At 38.2% G+C, this 19780-nt stretch overlaps 6 protein-coding genes across 9 annotated transcripts; 3 read left to right on the plus strand and 3 right to left on the minus strand.

Moving 5' to 3' along the window:
* Positions 1 to 39: 39 nt before the first annotated feature.
* LOC106425719 (T-complex protein 1 subunit beta-like) lies at positions 40 to 3466 on the minus strand. 2 transcript variants are annotated; one of them, XM_048746516.1, is made up of 11 exons: positions 3240 to 3466; positions 3108 to 3164; positions 2965 to 3030; positions 2632 to 2743; positions 2413 to 2541; positions 2262 to 2326; positions 2025 to 2147; positions 1731 to 1807; positions 985 to 1470; positions 579 to 894; positions 40 to 502 (listed from the first exon to the last, which is right to left on the minus strand). In XM_048746516.1, exons 1-11 carry the CDS (start codon positions 3243 to 3245, stop codon positions 356 to 358), a joined length of 1584 nt encoding a protein of 527 aa, XP_048602473.1. In that variant the 5' UTR covers positions 3246 to 3466; the 3' UTR covers positions 40 to 355. The 2 variants fall into 2 exon arrangements, with proteins under 2 accessions (XP_048602473.1, XP_013721883.1); XM_013866429.3 differs by having other exon boundaries at positions 2025 to 2140; positions 2255 to 2326.
* A 113-nt stretch (positions 3467 to 3579) lies between these two features.
* On the plus strand, positions 3580 to 5205 carry LOC106425723 (protein TIFY 3B-like). Its single transcript, XM_013866432.3, has 5 exons — positions 3580 to 3880; positions 4287 to 4401; positions 4491 to 4683; positions 4767 to 4824; positions 4922 to 5205. Exons 1-5 carry the CDS (start codon positions 3678 to 3680, stop codon positions 5016 to 5018), a joined length of 666 nt encoding a protein of 221 aa, XP_013721886.1. The 5' UTR covers positions 3580 to 3677; the 3' UTR covers positions 5019 to 5205.
* Positions 5206 to 5515: 310 nt separating this feature from the next.
* Positions 5516 to 8105, minus strand: LOC106425722 (eukaryotic translation initiation factor 2 subunit beta). Of its 3 annotated transcripts, none has more exons than XM_013866431.3 (10): positions 7959 to 8105; positions 7602 to 7657; positions 7388 to 7496; positions 7256 to 7314; positions 7102 to 7156; positions 6921 to 7021; positions 6618 to 6763; positions 6374 to 6516; positions 6206 to 6291; positions 5516 to 5769 (listed from the first exon to the last, which is right to left on the minus strand). In XM_013866431.3, the coding sequence occupies exons 2-10, from the start codon at positions 7647 to 7649 to the stop codon at positions 5698 to 5700; spliced, it is 819 nt and encodes a 272-aa protein (XP_013721885.2). In that variant the 5' UTR covers positions 7650 to 7657; positions 7959 to 8105; the 3' UTR covers positions 5516 to 5697. The 3 variants fall into 3 exon arrangements, with proteins under 3 accessions (XP_013721885.2, XP_022555741.2, XP_048602474.1); XM_022700020.2 differs by having other exon boundaries at positions 7602 to 7654; positions 7959 to 8043; XM_048746517.1 differs by having other exon boundaries at positions 7602 to 7654; positions 7902 to 8004.
* Positions 8106 to 8597: 492 nt separating this feature from the next.
* Positions 8598 to 13598, plus strand: LOC106425714 (serine/threonine-protein kinase TOUSLED). Its single transcript, XM_048746515.1, has 16 exons — positions 8598 to 9164; positions 9242 to 9337; positions 9487 to 9681; positions 9902 to 9952; positions 10158 to 10265; positions 10361 to 10405; positions 11073 to 11185; positions 11474 to 11540; positions 11632 to 11701; positions 11787 to 11881; positions 11982 to 12161; positions 12242 to 12452; positions 12539 to 12803; positions 12879 to 12933; positions 13010 to 13171; positions 13266 to 13598. Exons 1-16 carry the CDS (start codon positions 8922 to 8924, stop codon positions 13359 to 13361), a joined length of 2052 nt encoding a protein of 683 aa, XP_048602472.1. The 5' UTR covers positions 8598 to 8921; the 3' UTR covers positions 13362 to 13598.
* On the plus strand, positions 13579 to 14476 carry LOC106425726 (protein CHLORORESPIRATORY REDUCTION 42, chloroplastic-like). The gene is made up of 2 exons (XM_013866436.3): positions 13579 to 14076; positions 14244 to 14476. Exons 1-2 carry the CDS (start codon positions 13829 to 13831, stop codon positions 14344 to 14346), a joined length of 351 nt encoding a protein of 116 aa, XP_013721890.1. The 5' UTR covers positions 13579 to 13828; the 3' UTR covers positions 14347 to 14476.
* Positions 14374 to 18454, minus strand: LOC106425725 (beta-glucosidase BoGH3B). Its single transcript, XM_013866435.3, has 10 exons — positions 18196 to 18454; positions 17679 to 17916; positions 17392 to 17596; positions 17210 to 17300; positions 16990 to 17132; positions 16246 to 16489; positions 16058 to 16162; positions 15783 to 15965; positions 15110 to 15317; positions 14374 to 15027 (listed from the first exon to the last, which is right to left on the minus strand). The coding sequence occupies exons 2-10, from the start codon at positions 17899 to 17901 to the stop codon at positions 14543 to 14545; spliced, it is 1887 nt and encodes a 628-aa protein (XP_013721889.1). The 5' UTR covers positions 17902 to 17916; positions 18196 to 18454; the 3' UTR covers positions 14374 to 14542.
* Between the last annotated feature and the right edge of the window lie 1326 nt (positions 18455 to 19780).

Consider the following 19780-nt stretch of genomic DNA (forward strand, 5'->3'; position numbering starts at 1 on the left):
GTTTTACAACTAGACTATAGATTATGAAACACGTTCAAATATCAACATGGTAAAATATTGATCATACTTGTGAAAAAAGAAACAAAATTATCTAACATACATGGATCATCCTCTGACCGAAAGAGATACAAATAGTTGATATTGTATCGGATGCAGGTGATTCCATACATTTCGTCAAAACCTCTGAAACCCAAGTCAAAACCATATTCGAAAAAGAACCAAACCAAACCAAACCAAAGAGACAAGTTTAAGGAGCAAACATCAAACATATGAAGCTGTTTTCTGATCCAAATCAAAATCACAATCTAATGCATTTAACATCACCACTGGAGAGGTTTGTGATCATGTAATGTCATCACATCCTGTCTTCTCTCCTCCTGGGAGCACAAGTAATGATCTCATCCACTCGCAGTATCATCTCAGCTGCTTCTGTTGCAGAAAGCAGAACCGCTTGCTTCACTTTGAATGCTTCATAGATTCCTCTCTCCTCCATGTCTCCTACCTGTAAAAGATTCAACGCTCATCATCAACATTTCAAGATGCCCAATCCTAGATTTTGTATATTAAAGTTTACTTACAGCTCCAGAGATGACATCGATCCCGGCGTTACACCCTTCGTTGTGGTGCTTCGCACGAAGCTGAGCGACCAATTCGGCGCTGTCTAGACCAGCATTGTCAGCGATTGTTGTCGGTATAGCTACAAGAGCCCGTGAGAAAGCTTCAATGGCATGTGATTTTTTGCCAGCGGTTTTCCTTGCAAGCTCATCTACTTCCTTTGCCATCACCATCTCCGGCCATCCACCTCCGAGCAACACCCTACTGTCATTCACTGTCTGGGAGAGCACACACAAGGCATCATGAAGTGATCTTTCAGCTTCATCTAGAACATGGTGACTGCAAGAACAAAGTTACCACAGAAAAAAATGTCACCAAAAGATAACATTACTCAGTACAAAGTCTTAATGGGAGCGAAAAAATGGATACCTAGCACCACGTAGGACGATTGAACAAGCCTGGCCCATCGCAACGCCAGAGAAATGGATCAACTTGTCTTCACCAATCATGATTTCTTCGATGAGCTTGCAATGCCCAAGCTTAACAGACTCTGGGTTGTCAAAGGTTGAAGCGATCTCACCGCCTGTAACCAAACCAAGACGCTCTATTCCTTCAAAGTCCGCATGCTCAATAGCAAGTACACCAGCATCTGCGAAGAGTTCCTCGGGAAAATTGTAGATCAACTGCCTGTTGACAAAGCAGTTGATACCGTGGGCAAGGATCTTGTTAACCTTGTCTTTCATCTTTTCCTTTTCAGCCCCTTCGATCTCAGCAACCTTGGTCATAGAATCCACACGGACACGTGCACCGTAAATTTTGACTTTATCAGTGTCCATTGCAGTGTTTGCTACCAAGATCTTTGCGTTCTCTATGCGCTTTGGCTGCCCAATTCCGATCTTCTTGTCAAGAATAAATCTGAAGGCGTAAGAATTAAGTTGAAATGTCAGAAGTAATTACTGGAAGCACAAAAGGGTGCACGTACATAACAAGATGACATAATGTCGATCATTATCCTCAAGCAATGATAAAATTAAAATTAAGGTGTACAAGCTATGTAAAAGAAAAGCACAAAAACACAACGTTGTTCTCATGAACAAATGAATACTAAATAGAGATCAACAGTACAGAGAAACAGATTTTTAACAGATGCTAAAAAGGCATAAGTGGTTTCTCACCCTTCATCCAAAAATGAATCCCTCAGAGACCCTCCAGGTTTTTTGATGATCTGAATAGATTCCAAGTTTGTGCTTCCCTATTTGAACGACAACACCAGAATGTCAGAGACAAATAAATAACACTAAAGAACGAAACCATGCGTCTCCATGAAAGATAGTTATAGTGAAATGAGAGCAGCCTATTTTCATGACATCGGCCAAAGAAGCCTGTTCTTGCATTAAGTAAACACATGACAATTCCAAAGAAAGAGCGGGAATGACTAATTGAGTTTCAAAAGGAGGTAGAGATGGAACCTTTAGCCTGAATATAGCATCAACGGCCATTTCCGCAAAGTGTTCCTTATCTTGCGAGAGAATTTTGGAGCATAAAGTAGTCATCGCAATCTTCATCAAATCCGACCTAAACTTCTCTGCATTGTCACAATTACACACACAATACTGTAAATAAATAACAGTGCGTGAAATTAACTAAACACTGAAGACATCACACAATCATGAGAACGCCAACTTCTACAATGACTTACCTGCATTCTCCTTGTTATCCATTACTCTTTTCAGTAGAGCTTCACGAGCACATTCTGCAGCCATTCTGTAACCTAAGAAACCAAGAAACAAAAAAAACAAAAAATCAGACAATATTCTCATAATGGAAAGAAGCTAATACAAGTTATCTCATCTTCACCTGCTATAATCGTCATGGGGTGGATCTTAGAAGTAACGAGCTTCTCAGCTTCCCTGAGAAGCTCCCCGGCCAAGACAACAACAGAAGTAGTCCCATCACCAACCTCGTCATCTTGAACTTTCGAGATGTCTGAAAAACAACAATCAGTAAGAAAGACAGCAACAAGTTAAAAAAAAAAAAAAGCTTAAAAGGAAGGAAGTTGCAGGAGAGAATGTATACCAACAAGAACTTTAGCAGCAGGGTTGTCAATGTGAAGTGACTTGAGAATAGTAGCACCATCGTTAGTCACAGTGACGGAATGACCTCTACCAGTAGATTGCAAGATCTTATCCTACACAACAATAGGATTGAGAGGATATGAAAGTAAGAGTTTGTTAGAAATGAAGATATCTTTCATTAATCTCAACGGTCAACTACATAAGTGTATGTATATATACAAGTATATTCTTACTAAACCAAACTAAACCAATTCTCAATAAATATAGTTAACCAGCGAAAGGAAACCGGTTCAATAAATTGAGTTTACGGAGAGTTCTTGGATCAGAAGTGTACCATTCCCTTTGGCCCTAAGGTAGACTTGACGAGATCAGCAATAGCCATCGCACCGATAAACGATGCCTACAAGATTCATAAAATCAAATTAGTGAATCTGAAAAACCCTAAATAATCGACGAAAGGTTTAAAGAGAAGCTCACCATCCTCGCGCGTTCGCCTTTCTCTTCACTAGCATCATCTTTGAAGATCTTATCGATCTATATACATACGAGTTAGTTAATTAGCTACGTGAAGGGGAGCGAGAAAGCAAAAGAGACGACGGAGAGTCATACCGGCATTGATAAGATCGGAAGACGACGGAGGGATGCTCAGTGTTGGGAGATCTTCCGATTCAAATCCGGGATCAATAGTGATGAGTCGTGTTGAAAGGAAGCTAGTGTGCTCGGTAGAGTAAGAAATGGGGAGGATCTTCGAACCCTAAAAGAAAAGCCAAATGACAAAACTACCCTCTCTCTTTTTTGAGAAATTGGGTCAACTATATTAAGACTAAAAAGCCCATTAATAGTTTTGGAGCCCAATAATTGAAGGTTGTAAAACGACGGCGTATTGAATTCGCGCACGTTGTAAAATGACGATGTACTTTATTTGTCTGAGTAACGTCGAAGTCAGACAAGAAACAAACAAAGCAGGCGAGAATAATTGAAGGTTCTGTAGGATAATCTTTGAGGGAACGACGCGAATAAAGAAGGCGAGAATCTGAGAAACTGACAATGGTTAAGGTGGAAGTTGAGCCACGCGCCCCCGTCGAAGGTGGTTGCGGAGATATCCTGGGATGTGGTGTTGTCGACGGTGACGGCGACGAGGAGAATCACGTGGTTGAAATCGCCGGTAACGGAACCGTGAATGGTACCATCGACGGATCTGTTGCTGGAGAAGGTGGATTCTCAGCTGAGGAACCGGTTCACGAAGCTAGGTATGAGTTATGTTTGAAATTGCTGTTATTTCGGATTTTTTCATCTACTCTCCCGTTTGATGTTGATTTAAATTGATTCTAGTTATGGAAATGGTGTGAAAGTGTATGGATTAGTCTATCTATATTTTTACATTTGGATATATATGTATAGAAGGATAGTTGCTATTTAGGGAAAGTCATAATCAACCAATTTGTTCTTGTCTGGAACAAACTGTGCCTAAAGTTTCTACATTTATACATGAATTTTGAGTAAATGTGATTAGGATTTTTCTTTAAACATGAGCCACTGGATTCATTATAATCATCTATTCCTCCTATAATATTTATAATATTGTTCTCAGTGTTGCATAAAGTGTCCATCTTTATAGTGAAGTAACAAGTTTTAATGGCTTGTCTTCTATTGAAGGTCCACGGACGCTCCTTCCTCTGATGTGCCAGATCCTTCAACCATCCTTCCAAATCAACTTACTATCTTCTTTGGTGGGAAAGTTTGTGTCTTCGATGGAATCCCAGCAGAAAAGGTTTGATCCATTACTCCATTAGACCACATTCTGCTTTTATGTTTTATGTTTTGTCTGCAAAACTCAGATTTGACTTTTTTCTTACACAGATTCAAGAAATCATCCGCATTGCTGCTGCTGCCACTGCTAAATCCATCGAGACAAAGAACTCTACAAGCGTGAAACCTGTACTTTCTCCAGCACTGAACAGAGCTCCTTCTTTCTCTAGCACCTCTACTGGAGCTTCACCAGCTGCGCCGTCATTGCCCGTTAACCCAATTCCGTTTTGCAGATCTGCTGCTGGTAAGTATTCAGTTTCACATGGTTACAGTAATGTTTAAACATTGAATATGGATATGCTCACTAGTTATGTATTTACGATTCAGATCTGCCAATTGCAAGGAGGCATTCGCTTCAACGATTCCTTGAGAAGAGAAGGGACAGGTATGCATCCTTTCTCCATTTCCCTTGAAACTTAGATGTATAGTTTTTACCTTGAGATTGCATCTAACAGGAACATTTCACATTCTTTATATGCAAGGTTGGTCAACAAAAACCCTTACCCTGCTTCAGACATGAAGAAGACAGACGTCCCAACAGACATTGCCTCTATTAAGGAGGAGTCTCCTATTGCTTAGCCGAAGATCAACCTTCAAGGCTACAATAAGCTTAACGAACAATAAGTGAATCGTTATGATGTGTGTTGTATGATAGTGTCTGTGTACAGGTTTGTTAGACAAACCGAAGATTTGTTTGCATTGTCTGGAGTGGCCCGACATGTTTATCATTTTACATTCTCTCCAAGGATGAAGACAAAGAGTATTGTGGTCTTAAAAACAGTGTCCCTAGAGTCTTATCTCTTAACCATTAACTCTTTGATTGATGTTATGTTATTCAACTAGCTATCTTTTCCAGATACAATGTGTTTGTAATATAAACGAAGTCTGTGTTATTGCTATAATAACCATTTCAAACCGAGTCTTTATAAAATACGATTAATATTGTGAATAACAACAAATGTAAGATGTACGGCCGAGTTCAATAAAACCTACAACTTCCAGGGGAGCTAGCAATAGAAGCAACCTGTTTGCTGAGAGGAGAGGAGGAAGTAGAAGATTTAAGTGAACCACATGAATCTAACAAAGTAGAATGTTTTATTCATATTCCATATTTGATGTGAAGTTAATTCTGGAGATTATGAATCATATTCAGAAACAAAACAAAACAAAACAAAACAACACGAGTATTTCAACTCCATAACAAAAGCTCTTTTAGTTTCCCAAAACAAAAACACCACTCACTTCACCGACCAATTTCTCAAGTCTTCCTGCGACCAACACGAGCAACAAAACCAGCTTTGATCTGCGCCACTGATCTTCCAGATCCACACTGCAAAAACAAGTACCGTTCATCAATATTATTCCAAACAGAAACACAGAAAGTTGATCATAGCTAGAAATAGTAACTGCAGACTGCAGTGTAGGCAATTACGCGTTACATAATTCATCAATTACGCGAGAAAAATGTGTTTCCTTACTAAAAGCATGCCTCCTGGTGAGTTTATACAAGAGAGGGTTCGTTAGGTATATCAGTTATAACAAAGACTACAAGCATAAAACACTGTGAGGGCAATCCTAGCAGTATTATTAAGAGAATTAATACACGAAAGAGGTTTTATGAATGTGATAAGCATAAGGGGAAGACAATGACATATGTAAGCTTCTCTTAAACTAATACATAGCAGAGGTTTTATTACTCAGTTGCGTAGAAAGCAAAAACAAAGGAATGCATGTGTCAAGACAAGGACTAAATAAATCAATTGTACCTTTTCGCATCTGAGAAAGAAGAGACGATTCTCCTTTGAGAGAATTGTGTCCGGGCTCTTGCAACCAAGGCAAATGACGTACTCAGCTGCCAATAACATAACCAAGGAATCACATTAAGAACTCCAAATTAGTATTCAAATTACCAGACTAAAGAGAAAGTTACTTACTGACATAACGACGCAATATCCCTTCAAAATTCTTAGGTGCAAATCTTCCCTTGACAACCAATCTTTGCTGCCCATCAAGAGAACCACTGGTTCCGAGCTCAGCAAGCAAGAAATTCATCACATGATCCGGTTGACGATGCATCCTGAAATAGTTATTTAAGAAACGCCACACAGACATCAAAAATCACTACTTATGGTTACTCGAACAAGTTTGAAGAGGAAGATAATAGAGGTCTGTTCATACGTCTTGCAAAGGTCCATAAAGTTGACGAACACTGTCTTCTTTGTCCCTTCACGAAGAACTTGAGGAGGCCTCATAACCGTACGACGCCTATCTCCAGCAAGCTCCGGATTGTTCTCACGGAGAATGTTAAAGACTCTTCCAAGAAGCTGCAAACATAAACCCCATCATCAAAAACCAAGTAGATGGAGATTTTAGAGAATGATACTTTAAGAATCCTCCAAAAGCAGTTTAAGCTTTCATAACCAAAGAACATCGGTCAAACAACTACGGTTTAACGCAGTAACCAACTAAATATATACTAACCTCGTCATACATGTAATCCCTGTCACTTCCCTCCCAGGGGTAACGTTGCTGCTGCTGCTGCAAATCAATTCCTTCTGCTTCTTCCTCGTCATTAGCATTCTCTGCAATATATCCCCAGCGAGTTTCAACTTTGTGTAGCTAGAAACAGTTAATTACCAAAAGAAAAGGAATTTAAAAGTACCCTCCAAATCTTCCGGAGCATCAACACTTTCTTCATTCAATAAGCTTGATTCAACCTGGCCATCAAAACAAAAAGAAGGCACATGATAAACCATCAAACCACAAGTTCAAAGAATAAGAAGAAAAAAAAAACTCAGAAGACACAGAATACTCACAGGCTTCTTCTTCTTTTTCTTCTTGGTTCCAAAAGAAGGGCCATCAAGGCCATCATTAGCTGCAGGAAAATAAAAAAAAATCAGAGTAGGCAACGGATAAAGAGAAACAAATTTGTTGACTGTAGAGCATACCAGACAATGAATCAGATGTCTCCGCTTGTGCCTCAGTTGGTTCCTCGATGGGATCTTGAATGACAACTTTCTTCTTCTTCTTCTTCTTGGTTGGATCAAAGGGTGCGAGCTAAGGATAACCCAAACAATTAAAACCACACAAAATCATAATTATCAAACCAAAGAAGAAAAAAAAAGCCAAACTTTAAGATATGAAAGGAAGGAAGTAACTTACTTCTTGCTCGTCCTTGACCTCCTTCATCTCATTGTTTTCGTCAGCCATGATTGCTACTGAGAAGGAATAATCAAAGATAATAATAATAAGCACACAGACACCACCGAAACTAGGGCTTCTACAACAAAGCGATAATCGCGACGTAAACGATAACGTAGCTAAGATTCCATCATCAAAGAGACGAGATAACAAATTTCGAATCCCAATTAGGATTCAATACGATTGATCATATACTCCCAAACAAATCTAGGTCAAGCTTCAAGATGCAAAATCTAGATTATTTCAATCTCTATACTTAACTGCTTCGAACAGGATTTGATTTGAGATGAATTCGAAGACGAATCAACGAGTACTCACCTGAAATTAACTTTGGGGGAGAAAGGTTGATTTGGAGAGGAATCAATTTGAGAGAGAGCGAGAGCGGCGCAGATGAATGAAGACAGTCGGATAATTGTTAAGGGTTTCCTAGTTTAAGAGAAAGAGACTCCGTCTTATTCAGAGGCTTTCGAGTTTTTTGTTTTTTTTTTTTTTTTTCGCTAACCGAGTATCTCAGTCCCACCGAGGTGGTCGAGACTAAAAACCGAAGTGAGCATGGACGCTGCCAAGGCGTCACCATGTAGCTCACCGTATAACGGTCTTCGGTCTTGAATGCTGCATTCCACATGTAAATTTCGTAGTGGCCAAAGCTCGAATCCAGAGGCGGGCACTCCAGCTGGAGCTCCTATACCATTAGACCAAAACAACTTGATTTTTTTGTTTATATTAGCAAATTCGTATAATTTCATATTAATAAATTTGATAAATATGTTGGTTAATATAGCATTAATAATTTTAAATATTTTTCAATTTAATTATATATATATGGCTAAAATAAATAAATATTATTATCATAGTAGATAAATATAAAAGTAAAAATATTTTGTTAATTTATATATCATGCATTGCTTGCAGTTTATACAAAAAAACTTTCCTTTACTGTCTCAATAGCATATCTGAAATTAATAACCCGATCTAGGCTAAATCTGATACAACTAAAATGTTGAGCAAAAAGAGCTTTGGGTCTTTGTTGTGTTGACCACAATCCTCCTCTCTTTCCCTCCTAATTCCTCTTTTAGGGTTCCTCTCAATTTTCATCTTCACCCTCTCTTACTCCTATCTTCCTCTCTACGTCTTACCCCTTCAAACTGAAATCACCTCCGCAGAAAGCTCAAAAACCAATTAATGGGTTTCCTATTCACACCCAGATTCTAACCTTCAATTCGCTGAATCTGCTTTCTAAACCCTAATTTTCTCGATTTTTTGCCGTGAAGTGTGTTGGCAATGTCGGAGGACATGGTGATGCATTTCTCCTCCAATTCCTCTAATCAGTCCGATCACTCTCTGCCCGATAAAATCGCGAAGCTCGAGGCTCGCTTGACCGGCAAAACCTCCTCCTCCGCCAAGCCACAGCAACAGCCGCAGCAGCAGCTCTCCGTCTGGTCATCTGCTTCCGCCCCTGCCAAAGTCGCGGCGTCTGCAGCGGCGGGATCGTCGGATGTCTCTATCAGTGATTCCGACGACGAGGTAACTTTGGATTGCTTTTTTTTTTTTTTTTTTAGATTTGATGTCTAATAGTATTCTCGTTGTTACTACTGTCTCAGAACACAGGAGATTTCCTAATCCGAGCCAATACCAAGAAGCGCCAGAAAGTTCAAGACTTTAACAACAACAACTCCACTCTTGTTGATCATGCTGAGGTAGTGAATTTTCAGTTTAAAGATTGAGTTTTTTCGGTCCCTTTGTCTGGTTCATAGTTATATTGATATAGGTTTCGAACAATAGTGAAACAATCTTATATGATGCAAGTTTTGTTTCCCTTTTAATGAATTATAATGTTGAATTGAAGCCGCAAGAAGCAGCAGCATATGATGGAAGGAAAAATGATGCTGAGACCAAGACAGGAGTTGATGTGAGTAAGAAGAAGCAAGGTCGAGGTCGAGGTTCATCGACAGGCAGAGGGCGTGGTTCTAAAACTAACAGTGATGTGACAAAATCTCAGTTATCAGCTGCGAAGTGTCAACTGGATGTCTCTGATCAAAAGGTTAATGTTGTTTACTTCATATGATCTTTACATCCATTCGCTCTTCTCATCATCCAGGACATTAGTTTTAGGTTCTATCCCGCTATGAGGAAAAGTTAAGCAGGGCAAGAAATGATTAAAGACCATTTCCCACTTTGTGGAAGAAAGTCATTACCTAGATATGAATCGATCTTGGGAGATGCATTTTATTGATGACAGTTCTGCATTTTAAACTCTTCAGGATTTTAAGGCTGATGGGCAACTCAGGAATGGTGAATGCTCTGTTCAGGATGTAAGTTTCTCTCGTTATCTCTTTTACTCTGTAATATCTTCTGCCTAAGAGAATTTCTTATCGTTTCATTATCTATGACATATCTGCATCATATAAGTTTGATAGAATAATTGAACGTGATTGTTATATATGATTATCCTCAACAATAGAAACATACTCGTATATCTTTCTTTATTGACAGTTCTTTTCCTTGTCTACAAATCAGGAGGATGTGTTATCTTTACGAGCAAAAATCACCTTGCTGGAGGAGGAACTGTGTAAATCTCGACAAGATTCTTCTGAGTATCAGAATCTTTTACGCAAGCTTGAGAATGTAATGTGTGAATGCCTTTCCGATTTAGCTAGTTCTGGTTATGCTAATTTTTACATATATCTATTCCCTGATAATCTTAACCATGATCCATGCAGGAGGCAAAAGAGTTAAAAGATCAGGAACAACATGGGAAGCAAAAGGTAGGCAAAAATTACTTGTTTCTGTGAGCCATTAAGGGTTATTAATAGGTCATATTATCTTTTGTTAAATGTCCCACCTAGTATGGCAAAGTTACTTCTAGTTTTATCAATGAGTCTGGGAGAATCTTAGATTAATTAAACATTCTCCATTAGAAGTATGGTAGTTCTATCCTGAGAAAAGGTAAATCTTTGACAGTCTCCTTATTTGTTTAGAATGCTCGCTTAATTTAATGATGCTGCTTCTACTAGAGAACTGAAATATCTGTTTGGACAATAGGATTTTGCAATTGTCTGTGTCACATCTATACTCCGTGTGCAGTGAGCTCTTTTCGTAAAGCATGTATTTGTATTTCTCTAAGTAGACACAAGAGCCAGGCAATCTATTGGGAGTAAGGTCGAAATTTAGGTACTTGAATTTGGAATCGATATATAATGCCTAATGACCAACAATTTGGCCTTCTACTGACTCATAGTTAAATGAGTTTTTGAAATGAACTGGGTATCTTCATGTCAACTCATAGTTAATGAGTTTTTGCACATCCTCTAGGAATATTCTTGGTGTAGAAAACTGTTATTTTCCTCTCCCTTATTCTCTGTAATTTTCATGATAAATTTTACATTCTAATGCAAAACATGCGGACATCTGTTCTTTTCTTTTTTGATGCAGACAACTAAAGTAATATCTGACCTTCTCATATCTGTTTCCAAATCTGAGAGACAAGAAGCAAGAACAAAAGTCAAACATGATTCTTTGCGATTAGGCAGCGTTGGCGTACTCAGGTCTGCATAATGTATTCATATAAATTCTTATAGTCGTAGTATATATTTCGTCAATTCTGTAATCATATACAAGTATTGAGATTAATCATGACCGGGAAGCATGATAAAATATGTATAGTAAATACAATTTTGCTTTTTAGTAAACTTATTAAATTATCTCGATTGGAGTAGTTAATCTCACATTTCTCTATAATCTGTAGCTCAAAGTCTTCTTTGCTAGGTTACGAGGTTATTTTTTGAATTTGTGAGTTCAATCTATCAGCTGTGTGACTGTTCTGGTTATTTCAGGACGGGAACCATCATAGCTGAGACATGGGAGGACGGACAAATGTTGAAAGATCTGAATGCACAACTTGTAAGTTAAACTGTGTAGAGATATTTTATCAAACAATCAGAGTATTCCCTGCAGTGCTTGTTTTAATTTCTATAAAATTTACAACGAGCAGAAACAATTGCTGGAAACCAAGGAGGTTATCGAGAGACAGAGAAAGTTCCTTAAGAAAAGACAGAATGGTGGTATGTTTGTTTCCCAGATCGTTCTTACTTTGTCAGTCAGTCTGCAATTATGTTAAGGACCCAGGGAGTTTCCATTTGCCTGTAGATAAGAGTGACGGAACTGATTCAGAATCAGGAGCACAGGAGGAAGACGTAATCCCCGATGAGATTTACAAGTCTCGCCTTGCTAGTATCAAGCGGGTATGTTCCTCCTTATGCATCACCTCAGTTTCTTATTTTTCTCTACGTTGATTGGTTTCTATAAATTTCTAATCATACATCTATGAACTTTACGTTTCAGGAGGAGGAAGTAGTTTTGCGTGAGAGAGAGAGGTATGAGCTGGAGAAGGGTCAGCTTATGAAGGAGATGAAGCGCATACGAGATGAAGATGGTTCTCGTTTCAATAACTTCCCAGTTTTGAATAGCAGATATGCTCTTCTTAATCTTCTTGGTAAAGGCGGATTTAGTGAAGTCTATAAGGTCAGAACACTAATAGCTACCACATTCTTTGTACATGTGAACAATATTTGCAGTAGTCTGATGTTACGGATTTTGAGCAGGCATATGATTTGGTGAATCATAGATATGTAGCGTGCAAGCTTCATGGTTTAAATGCTCAGTGGAGCGAAGAAAAGAAGCAAAGTTACATCCGACATGCCATGAGGGAATATGATATCCATAAAGATCTTGTGCATCACCACATTGTCCGGCTTTGGGATAAATTTAGAATTGACATGGATACATTCTGCACTGTTCTGGAATATTGTAGTGGTAAACCAGAACTCTCTGATCTCTTTGTAAATATACGAATGGTTTTGTCTGTGGCGAGCAGTTCTCATTCTTATGTTTAATTGCAGGAAAAGACCTTGATGCGGTTTTAAAGGCAACGCCTAATCTTCCTGAGAAAGAAGCAAGGATTATCATTGTACAAATAGTTCAAGGCCTTGTATATCTGAACAAAAGATCACAGAAGATAATCCATTATGATCTGAAGCCTGGAAATGTTCTGTTTGATGAGTTTGGAGTAGCGAAAGTGACTGATTTTGGTCTTAGCAAGATAGTGGAAGACAATGCTGGTACTCAAGGAATGGAGCTTACATCACAGGGTGCTGGAACATACTGGTGAGCAATCTAGTTTTGAGTACATCTCTTCTAGTTCCCGAGTAAGCTAACATGGTTGAATATCCTGCGTTTCAGGTACTTGCCTCCAGAGTGTTTTGAGCTTAGCAGAACTCCTATGATCTCATCAAAGGTTAGCGATTGATCAATGATGTTTTAATCAAAATGTGTTAAAATGTTGTGGGTACTAAACTGTGTTCAAAATTCAGGTTGATGTATGGTCGGTTGGTGTTCTGTTTTACCAAATGCTATTTAGAAAGCGACCATTTGGACATGATCAAAGCCAAGAACGGATTCTACGAGAAGACACGATCATTAAAGCCAAAAAGGTTGAGTTCCCAGCAAAACCTTCCATCTCGAATGAAGCAAAGGTACTAATCTTAAACCAGGCTTAAGTAAAGTAGAACCAAATTGTCATTAAAGTGTATCTCCATGGTCACTCACAATTGCATTTTTTTTCTGCAGGATTTGATTCGAAGGTGTCTAACATATAACCAAGGAGATAGGCCAGATGTTCTAACACTGGCACAGGATCCATATCTTTCCTACACTAAGAAATGAAAGGGTGTAGAGCTTCACAAACAAAGCAGAGATACTAAAGGACCAGGTCCTAGAATCTTTTTTTTTCTTATTTGTATAGATTATAATGTTTTTGTTTGTTTATTTAAATATTTTTATCTCCCTGCTCCTTGAAACCATTTAATTTCGGTGAATTTTACCCGTCTACCATTAATTATGTGATATGTTATGTATATTCTTTATGTTTTTGAATAGAACATAAAAAGTAGAGTTCCAGTTCGTTCTGCTGTGACTGCTTCTCACAGACAGGATGAAATGTGATTAATTAAACCATATAGAAGGACCAAAAATAATCCGGGGAGAGTATTGGAAATTAGATAAACCGAAGTGTTAACCAAGACAAAACCGAAGATTGGTACCAACACTGAGACCATTGGCTTACAAGCAATGACTCCAAAAGTCTACTTATCCACTCATACTACAACCAGAAACCCACACTTGCTTCTTCCATGGCTTTATCCTTTGCTTCTTTAACTAACTTCTCCAAGATGCAGTCAGGGGTATGGTACAGTGGATCCATCACGCCACGAGTCACTGTTAGATGCTGTGAAACCGCAAAAGAGCCTCCACCAAAATCAAAGCTCCAAGTGGGATCACCAATAATCATCGTGGAAGCCCCCAAAGTTATAAAAACAGCTGCTTCAATGCCTTGTCTTAGGGCTAACACAGGCTTGGTCAAGCCTGGCGATGTTGGAAGGTCATTCTTCTTCTTCTTTTTCCACAATCCATTTTTAATCATAGAATTCATATTAAACCATGCCTTCTTGGTAATAATAAAGACATTCTCGTTGAGTTAACATTCTTGTGTACGTTTTTATGTGATAATCAGTTTTATGGATTTAATCACATTGTTTATTATTGGAGAATCGTGTCAAGAAAACCTAAAGACTTGTGGGCAGTTCGACTCTCCGTTGGGACGTATCTTTTAGATGGTAAATACTTCAAAGCTTTAGAGCTTGAAGACTAAGCTAAGCTTGTGAACTGAGAGACAATGTCATGTAAATTTCAGATTCATAAGCACATATAGCAAAACAGGCTGGTTCAAATCATAGACGCTTACAACACACAAAAAAAAAACTGTTTATTTCGTTGCGTCCTTTTAGTATCTTTCTTTTGCTTTGCTCAACAACTAAAACTTATTGCCTCCGAACCAGACAAGTCTTCTACAACTTGTTTGGTTTTGTGGTCAACCCGTAACCAAACGGGTACAACGGGTCGTAATACTTATCGCCAACGTTCATCGGCAGCTGCTTAACCGACTTAAACCAAGTCCTGGCCAACTTCCCAGTGAACCCATAATCACCAAACAGCGCATCAGCCACTCCTTGACCTTCAGTTCCCGGAAGCCAAGCTGCCACAAGAGCATCTATCTTCGAGACGTAAGGCTGCATCACCACGGGACGGCCAGAAACCACAACCACCACACACTTAACTGATCCACACACGTTCGCTATCGTGCTAGGACCAGGCTCACTTATGGTTAAGTTCGTACTGTCCCCAAACATCTCAGCATACGGCGGCTCTCCCACGACCACAATGGCGTAGTCAAATTTACCGGACTTCACGAAGTTTGCGTCAGGGTTTGCGTTGTAGACGACTTGTGTGGTCGGAGCCACTGTGTTCTTCACAGCGGTGAGGATCGTTGTACCTGTTGCATTGTTAAAACCAAACTCAGGATCAAGTTTTGTAACACTAAGAGGGAAAAGAGAAAGTTTATGAGTTTAACATACCGACGGTGAGGTCGTTGCCGTTAAGGCCTTGCCAGGTGATGGTCCAGCCACCACATTGGTATCCCAAGTTATCAGCGTGTCCTCCCGCCACAAGAATCTTTCCCGTCTTCTTAGGCAGAGGAAGCAACGGTTTATCTCCCTTGTTCTTACCGTTCTTGAGTAGCACTAGAGACTTCCTCACGGCTTCACGAGCTAGCTCCCTATGTTCCTGTCAAAAAAATTGTAGAAATGTTTTGTTCAGTTCTACACTGATGATTTTTTTATATAAAGATTATTACTAGGCATGCGGTTTTGAACCGAACCAAAAATTTTGGTTAGTTCGATTACGAGTTTGGTTCAATTCGGCAGGTTTATAAAAAAATCAGTTTTCAGTTCCATAACCGGTTAGTTTGATTTTTCCAAAAAACAATATTGTTAACCTTTTGAACCGAATTAACTAAAGAATTTAAACCGAACTAACCCAAATTAACCAAATTTAAACTTATTTTAACAAAAATATTATCGAAACCAAAAACTTCGGTTATTTTTGGTAAAACCAAACTGATTTTTGGTAAAACCAAACTGAACTTTTTACGGTTCAATTTGGCAAGACTTTGGTTGAACTGAACTACCAGAACCCGCAGGCCTAAAGATTACTATGATGTGTAACAGATGATAAACTAAAACAACGTACCTTGCTACCAAGCTGGTTGGCAAAGCTAAGATCAGCCAGTGGCTCCTCAAAGAGTCCCATTGTGAACTTAACCCTTAAGATTCTCTTCACGGCATCATCAATCCTGCTCATTGGGATCAGCTTTTTCTTTATCTGACTGTTGATTTCATCTATGAACTCTGTGTAGTTGTATGGCACCATAATCTGCATCAGAGAACACAACAAGCCAAATCAAGTAACTATGGAGCGCAATACCAAAACAACATGTAAGGTTAAAATCACTTCCTAGAACCAACCATGTCAATTCCAGCGCTGATTCCCGCGTAAAGAGAGGCTGAATAGTTAAGATGCGGAGGGTTCGTGATCCTATCAATCCCCTGCCAGTCCGAGATGACAAAACCCTGCAAAGGAAACATAAAGAAGAGCTTTTAAGGACCCAAAAGAACAGCCAAGTGCATCCACATGATGATGAATCATGTCTTACTCTGAACTTCAACTTGTTCTTGAGGAAACCAGTGACGAGTTCCTTGTTAGCATGCATTCTCAAACCGTTCAAGGCGGAGTAAGACACCATAACCGTTGCAACACCCTTGTTTACAGCGTTGTAATATCCAGGCATGTGGATTCCGAATAGTCCATTCTTGTCGGTCACCGTGTTGTTCTCATCTATTCCTCTCACTGTACCTCCATCTCCCACAAAATGCTTAGCACATGCAGCGACCTTTGATCTGTAACAGCCACAAAGCATTAATTTGTGTTCATGTCATACACTAATGCATTAATTAATGGTAAAACTAAAATGAATCTAAGCCAAACCAATATACTAATAGCTTTCATGGGATATAAAGAAAGTGGGACAGGGACTATTTAGATGCTTCACACTGGTCCTACAGTGGCAGCAAATTCAAACTGTGACTCTTTAAGACCATACTATAGATAAGAAGAGTTGAAACATAGCACATGGCTTGGCCAATCATTTATTGCCAAGCAGGCTTCGCACTTGCAAAATGAATAATAACCACATTGATTCCATCTCTTATCCAAAAGCTTTTAATACTAATGGACCACCACCAAGTTCTAAATAACACCACGCGTGAGCAACTCAAATCAAATCAAATCATACAGAAGCGCAACTCATATCATAACCAAATCTAGTGGAAAATGAAAGATAATTAACATAGAATAAAGGACGTCTTAAGGCCTTAAATTACAGGCAAAGGATGCTTACTTGCCACCGACAAAGGGAACACCTCTTCGCTTGGTAGGAAGGTCACCTTGCAGACCGGGTATAATCTCGGTCATCTGCTGAACGATTCTGTAATCCTCACTATAGCTCTCGTAGCATCTTCCCCATCTCGGATCCCTACAAACCTGTCAAACCAAAAACAAAACACTAAGCACACACATGCCTCTTAATCAGACTACTTCAAAAAACTGTTTATACTTACTGCAATGCAAGGTGCAAAGGCATATGGGATTCCAGTAGCTCTAACTTCAAGAGCAGTTGCTGCTCCAATCCTCTTAAGAAGGTTAGGATCCCTAACAAGATTAATCAAAACGCACACACAAACATAAGATTAGGCTCTTCATAAAGCCTTACAAGTAACAAAACAGTTTAGGGGGGCCTTGCCTGGTGACTCCAAGGCCTACATTGTGAGGGAAGATGGTGGCGCCATAGACGTTGTTGTGACCGTGAACAGCATCAATCCCATAGATCATGGGGATCCCAAGACGTGTGGAAAGAGAAGCCTTTTGAATCTCGTTGACCATGTTGACCCAAGTTGCAGGCGTGGCCTTTGGAGAAGGCACACTTCCTCCACCGCTCAACACACTCCCTACACACAGTCTCATCTCACTTAGACAATACATCGAACACTTAAACGTTAATAGAGCCCAACTCCGTATATTTCTACTTACCGATGAAGTACTTCTTCATGACTTCAGGTGTGGCGACGGTGCGTTCGATCTGAACCATCTGACCAATCTTTTCTTGGAGAGTCATGCGCTTCATGAGGTCCCTGATTCTTGCACCTAATGGCTGCTTTGGGTCCTTGTACTTAAGATAACTCCCAGTAGCAGCAGCAGAGGCCGAGACACAGTAGAGCAGGAGAAGACATAGAGCCTTACTCAAAGTCCCCATCTTTCTTCAACGCAGCTGCAGAGAATCAGATCAAAGACAAAACTTTGATGAAAAACTTCGTAAATTCGAAAACTTTGATGCATTTTAAGAAAGTGGGTACCGGAAAGAGCTGGAAAAAATCAAATCTTTGGGTTGTTTTTGTGGAAAAATTAGATCTTTAAGTTTGAGAAAATAAAAAAAAACAAGAAGAAGAAGAAGAAACAGAGTCAAGTAAGTATCTTTCTTTGGTGTACGTAGAGAAACAGAGGAAGGTATTTGAAATCAATACTAGAAGAAGAAGAAGAAGAAACTTACAATCTTGGGACTGGGGGCAAGGAGAGAGATAGCTGAAGAAGAATATGATACTTTTGCTTCACTTGAAGAGGGTATTTTATAATGGAACTGTTGAATGATCTCTCTCTCTCTCTCCTCTCTAGGAAACGATAGTGTGTGTCTGAGAGAGAGAGTGAGTGATATCTTGAGAAGTGTGATGCTGCTTCTTCTTCGTGTTTTAATAATGCTGAAAAGTCGACCTCCTTTTCCCACGTAACTTCTCCAATTCTTGTTTTTTCTTCCAACATTTTTAAGTAGGAAAAAGAAAATGTATAACAGAGTATTTTTCAGTTTTTTTTTAGTTTGTCTTTTGTCATTAAGAATAAGCTTTCTAATAAGTTGACAAAAAAAAAGCTTTCAACTAAACAAATTGTTTAACAATAGAAAAAGAATTAGATAATAGCCTAAAATGCTTTCACATTTAAAAAGAAAAACGAATGATGGAGTTTTTAGTAATTTAGTTTTTTGTTATAAATTATTGGCATTGGCTGCTCCAAAATGAAAATCGGACATTGCTAGTTTTTGCTTTAACTATTGGCTACAATATTTTATGTTTATGATGGAATATTAATAATTCTACTAACTTTTAATCGACAACTAGGTCAATCACGTATCAAATGTATATATATATATATATATATATATATATATATATATTTTTTTTTTTTTTTTTTTTTTTGCAAATTTGCTAGTATCATATTACAAATTAAGGTTTCTTAAGATAATAGAAAGAGTGAAAATAAATCTATGGACTCAATTATCCACTCTCACGAGCCTTAAAGTTCGGCACGAATAGTGGGCACACTGAATTCAAAGAAAAGTACGTATCATTATTTACGTACAGATAGCCAATTATGTTGCCATAACTTATTTACTTTATATATGTATTTATAATAATATTTTATTAAAAACGAAAATATTTAGATATAAAAGACTATTTTATAAATAAAAAAATTCAACTCTATTTTTGAATAATGAGTTGGTTTATTTCATATTTGGAGTAATCATATCTATTACTCTATTTTGGAGTAAGTTTTGGAGTGGGGTTGGAGATGATTTTACCGTAAAATGGAGTTTGAAGTGGATTTTAGATTAGGGTTGGAGATGCCCTAAAAAACTATTACTCATTTCATTTCATATTACTTGTCATTATGAAGTTAAATTTTGTTTCATTTTAAGTGTCGTTTTATGTTTTCAATATAAAATTTATTAATATTAATATTTTGCAGCTTATTTTTCTGTTAGTTAGAATATGGTTAGGTGTATATGTAATGATGTTTTTATTTTGAAAATATACAAAATTAAATATGTTCTTAATTTGTGTGCATACACTAAAAACGACAACTAAAATGAAATAGAATGAATATTAAAAAAAAACACAACAAGACTGAATTAATGATATTTACTGGGAAAATAATTGATTTGAAAAAGAGATATTATGTTTTCTATTACTTATTTTTGGTTTATCTGAATAATTTACAACATATCTTTCCATTACGAGAGCGTTGACGTTGATGCGCTATACTACAAAGTATAACATGGGAAATTAAACATTATATTAAAATGA

The sequence above is a fragment of the Brassica napus genome, chromosome C2 (genome assembly GCF_020379485.1).
Source record: "Brassica napus cultivar Da-Ae chromosome C2, Da-Ae, whole genome shotgun sequence".
NCBI lineage: Eukaryota > Viridiplantae > Streptophyta > Magnoliopsida > Brassicales > Brassicaceae > Brassica > Brassica napus.